Source organism: Ananas comosus, unplaced genomic scaffold, assembly GCF_001540865.1.
Source record: "Ananas comosus cultivar F153 unplaced genomic scaffold, ASM154086v1, whole genome shotgun sequence".
NCBI lineage: Eukaryota > Viridiplantae > Streptophyta > Magnoliopsida > Poales > Bromeliaceae > Ananas > Ananas comosus.
Window position 1 is genome coordinate 1 of NW_017892232.1, and position 5,120 is coordinate 5,120.

Sequence of the window (5,120 nt, forward strand, 5' to 3'; positions counted from 1 at the left end):
GAAGGAAGATTAGAGGAGAGAGGTAACAGATAATAACAATAATAATAATATATACAATATATATATATTTACGAGATATATATAACTGATAAACATTATGCTACCTTATAAATTATTTTTTGACAATATTTTATATAAACATTTCTTTAATTGTTAATGTGAGACAAAAAATATCAATGACACTCTGGAAGGAATCATAAAGATTGTAATGACGTGGCGGGAGCAACAAGCATGTTATCGCAAGGTATTTGAACTCATTTGAATATCTTAAATAAAATAATGCCAATTTCAATTGGATAGTCAAATGCAGCCTTTAACAAAGTGGAGTTTGAAGGTGCCAAAAACATAATAAATTCTATTTATCCACGATATCTACTGATCTTGATCTATTATATTCCAATGCTAATTATTTTTTCTCCTCTAACACATCACTCTTTGTCCCAATTTAGAATCTGCCAAAAAAGCAATTTAATTTGCATATTTTGGAAGTCAAAAATTTAAAACACTTCACGAAACAGGAAATTACACTAAACCCAAACAAGAAAGCACCTCAAAATTCTGAACATTTAAAAAAAAAATAACAATATTTTGAACTCAAGAGTCCTATAATTAACTTCTGACTTTTTTTCTTTATGGGGTAACAAAGGGCAATATATTCCATCCATCAATTTTTTAAAACAAACTTAAGGAGTTAAACTATTATATTTTAAAAACCGTCAAAACAAATAATTGTCAACACTAATGATTTTAGGATACTTACTATCTCTTAAATCGGTACCGAGCAAATTCCTCGCTTTAGCTAAATATTATTTTTTAAAAAAAAAATAACGAATAATTATTTATTATGCCCGTAAAATGCGCACGTGAAACGGTCGACATGCTAATCATACTCAAAAAGAAAATATCTTTTTTTTTCTCCCTCATCGTATCGGCAAGAAAACACAGGGGTCATTTAACCGTTCGAACACCTTCATCAAACAACTTAAAAAAGCCCACTCAACTCTTGAGAACACCCACCTATCGACCTCAAAAATCCCCAACCAAAAATTTTAGAATCAAAAAAATAATAATAATTAATAAAACCCGATAACCCCTAACCATATTAACCACTCCATCTCTATAAATAGATAGGAAAGAAGAAAAGCTTAAAATCCTTTCATGCGCCTCTTCGAGCTCTTGCTCCATCCTCAATCTATATTGTTTCTGTCATGCCATTTGCTAGCCTCGACCTCCATTTTTTTTTTTGCATCCGTGTTGTTGTGAGGGTTTAGATGAAAAGCTATGGTAAGGTGTTAAAACTATACTAACACTGTTCTGGGTTGGCTGTGCGCTACTGACGATAGAAAGGTATGGTAATTTAATGTCTTACTGTTATTTAGGTTGGATTCGGGTGATTTGTGTTTGAAAAGGATTTGTACTTGAATCTTTTTGAATGTAGAATGGATTCAGATCTAGAAAGACGGGATGGATTCGAGCGGAGTTTGTCGCAAGCTGAGGTGGAGGAGGCACTTGAGCTCACTCGATTTGTGATTATAATGTTTTTTTTTTTTTTTTTTTTCCCATGAAATGTTAATTTTATATCTGCTTATATTCTTGCACGTGCCTCTTAATAAATATTTATTGTTTTTTTATATGATTTAATACATTAAACATTTAGTAATCAACAGAACATGAAAGGAATTTAGGTAATGTACACGTAACATAGATGACACTGCAATAATTAGCTTAATTATTTGAACACTTACACATAATATTAGTCCTGCATCAATTAGATGAACATATGTGTATCAGTGATTAACTTGTTTTTATGGATTTATTCCCCGTGTGTGAAATAAGAATTCCTCCTTTATTCTGTTGAATGCAAATATTAAAAGCATCGTTCTTTGATAGCTTTAATTATTGGAGAAATAACAGTTGTTTTACATTATATAGCGTAATATTATAGTAGAAAGTTCTAAGTTGGTGTCCTGTCAAGCTTCGAGCTTTATTTAATTTTCTCTAAGAAGAGTCCTGAATATAAATATCTCTCATAGTTTAAGCTTGTGGAGTAAAATGGTCGTTTCACATTTTTTCACATATTCTTGCATGGAAGCCTAAGTAATTTTCTTTTATCATTCCTTGTATGCATCTCAATTTGGCTCCGGTAGTAAATGGAAGTCATTTACTTCGTGATTTCAAATCTGTCACACTAATATGATCTCGTGGTTTTGGAGGTTGTGTGAACTGTTTCTTCAGAACTTGTCTATCAAAGTTCTCTGTTTCTGCTGAGCAGAGAACGACCAATTTTCCTCTCACGTCACATTCCTCGATCTTGAAATTACATTCGTTGTAGTCTTCATTTGGCAATTGGTATCTCTTTAATGAATCAAACATTTTACCTGCATGAGTTAAAGGTGTCACTGGAACAAGCAGAGAATAACTTAAGCCTTTACATACTTTTCCATGCTAGGAATACTCGAATTCCAAATATACGGAGATTTCTTCAGCTTGGCCGTGCATATGAAGGCGGACAACGTAATGACGTAGAGCGTCAGGTGAAAGTGCTCGCATCACCAGCACCAGCCCCAGCATTCATGGGAAAGCAACACCGAAAAGGCCATAATAAGGAGAATATCCTTATTCCTCCATCACCAGCACCAATCTCATCTCTAATCCATTCCCCCTCAACTCCACCCTTCTTACCTACATCTCGACCCCTAGGATTCCCATCATCAGCAAAGCCTTCTGCACAAATATCCTTTCCACCTTCATTTAACCTAAATCCGCCTCCTATTGCCGCTTCTAACGTAAAACATGCAACTATTTGGCCTATCTATGCCTCAGTAGCAGCAGGGGTTTTACTTCTCGCTATATTGGCACCATTTCTTCTATGTTGCCGAGCCAGCAATGTAGTAACTGTTAGCCCTTGGGCTACCGGTCTAAGTGGGCAACTGCAGAAAGCATTTGTGACAGGTTTTCAATTAAGATCATGCATTACTCTCTCTCTCTCTCTCTCTCTCTCTCTCTCTCTCTCTCTCTCTCGCTCCTAATATGCTTGAGTTTTGGGTAAATCATGTTTTTGATACTCGAAGCTTGGGTCAAATACCAATTTAATCTGTCTCGCTGTCATGGGCATGCAGTTTATTAAGCCTACCAATGAAGTCCGCTCATTACTAGCCATTTGGGAATCGAATCGCAGGTGCCCACTCAGCTGTCTCATAGATAGCAGATAAGATTAGAAAATGGAGAAAATCTAAATTACAGGTATGGTACCTAAAGCTCTGCATTTATACCATATTGGTCATCATGCTTCACATCCATCCTGTCTAGGTATGGCATCTAATTGTAAAGACTACTGTGGTATAAATTCAAAATTCTAGATATTAAATTATAATTTAGGTTCTCGTAAATATTGCGCCTATTTGAGTTGGCTTCTTTGGTTTAGTTCCCAGACGGCAGACAGTCAGATAAGGGTGGACTTAATTGGTACATTTGTTGAAGAAAGGAGGCCTATAAGAGCAAGATTCTAAGCTATAGGGATTCACTTTGTATTCGAGTAAAACTTGAATGAGTAAGGCTGTAACTAGCTTTCATATTTCCTTATCTAACTTCATGAAATGATAAATAAATATTGAAGGTGTGCCTGCACTTAAAAGGTCAGAACTGGAATCAGCTTGCGAAGACTTCAGCAATATTATTGGTTCATTATCTGATGGTGTGCTGTACAAGGGAACATTGTCAAGTGGAGTTGAGATAGCAGTTATAGCTAGCAGGATAAAATCCGCAAAAGATTGGTCCAAACAATGCGAATCCCAGTTTAGAAAGAAGGTTTTAAACGATACTTTTTCTGCATCATAGCAACTATGTGTATGTAAAGTTCAACCTTTCAGAATTCTGTTGTGGTTTCAGGTCACAAGTTTGTCTAGAGTTAACCACAAGAATTTTGTCAACCTGATTGGGTATTGCGAGGAGGAAGAGCCGTTTACCAGGATGATGGTGTTCGAGTATGCTCCTAATGGGACACTTTTCGAGCATCTCCACAGTAAGTGGACATGGAAATCTATATCTTCTTTCCAGGGAATAAAAAAACGAAAAAAGTCATTCATTCAATACGATTACACATGACTATACTTTCTACATTCATAGTCATTTCTCTAAGCCATGTAGAATTTTACGCTATATAATGTAGAGCTAAAATTGTGTGACTAAGTGACCCATGATATTTGTTGCTTGTTGCAGTTAAAGAAACCGAATCATTAGATTGGCCAACACGCCTTAGAATAGCCATGGGAATAGCCTACTGTTTAGAGCACATGAACCAGCTAAGCCCCCCTTTCATTCTCAAAAACCTCGACACATCAACCATTTATCTAACAGACGATTTTGCCGCCAAGGTCTCGGATCTTGATTTTTGGAATGAAGAACAAGAAAGAAAGGCTACCGATTCTGATGACTCATTATCGTCAGACCCAGAAAGTGTTGTGTTCAAGTATGGCATAATCCTCTTGGAAATATTATCGGGCCGGTTTCCAGTATCGGATGGAAGTGGCTTGCTTGTGAACTGGGCTTCGCCCTACTTGAATCAGGAGAGTCCCATGAAAGAATTGATCGATCCAACCCTTGAATCATTTAATGAAGAAAGTGTAGATGCATTATGTGAGGTAATCAGATCCTGTATTGATTCCAAATTGAAGAAGAAACCCACAATGGGAGAGGTTGCGAGCAAATTGAGGGAAATTACGGAGATGTCACCAGATGGAGCGACTCCGAAAGTGTCCCCATTGTGGTGGGCTGAGCTCGAGATTATATCTTCGGAGATGAACTGAACGTGAATAGACATTTCTGTTTGGGTGTTGGTTTGTCCATAAAAGTTTTTCAGACATATCGAATGCGCTATACATAAAAGTTTTTCAGACATTTCTGTTTATGTTTTTGTTTCTTCTGCATATGATCGTATGTCATGTACAGGAATAAGGGGTGTTTGATGGCTGACGCGCAAAGGAGTTATGGTTTGCCTGTTTTTGTGAAGAATGTAAGTGGAACACGATGATTGCTTGAAGAACGAATATAAGGGAAAAATACGAATTTAAATAGTGCATTGTATAATTTTTAACTCTGTATACCAATATCTGTACTGTCCC

At 36.3% G+C, this 5,120-nt stretch overlaps 1 protein-coding gene across 2 annotated transcripts; it reads left to right on the forward strand.

Moving 5' to 3' along the window:
• Nucleotides 1-2,133: 2,133 nt before the first annotated feature.
• On the forward strand, nucleotides 2,134-4,820 carry LOC109705346 (protein MALE DISCOVERER 2-like). 2 transcript variants are annotated; one of them, XM_020226080.1, is made up of 4 exons: nucleotides 2,134-2,952; nucleotides 3,617-3,807; nucleotides 3,889-4,021; nucleotides 4,219-4,820. In XM_020226080.1, exons 1-4 carry the CDS (start codon nucleotides 2,361-2,363, stop codon nucleotides 4,803-4,805), a joined length of 1,503 nt encoding a protein of 500 aa, XP_020081669.1. In that variant the 5' UTR covers nucleotides 2,134-2,360; the 3' UTR covers nucleotides 4,806-4,820. The 2 variants fall into 2 exon arrangements, with proteins under 2 accessions (XP_020081669.1, XP_020081671.1); XM_020226082.1 differs by having other exon boundaries at nucleotides 2,856-3,550; nucleotides 3,653-3,807.
• Nucleotides 4,821-5,120: the final 300 nt, after the last annotated feature.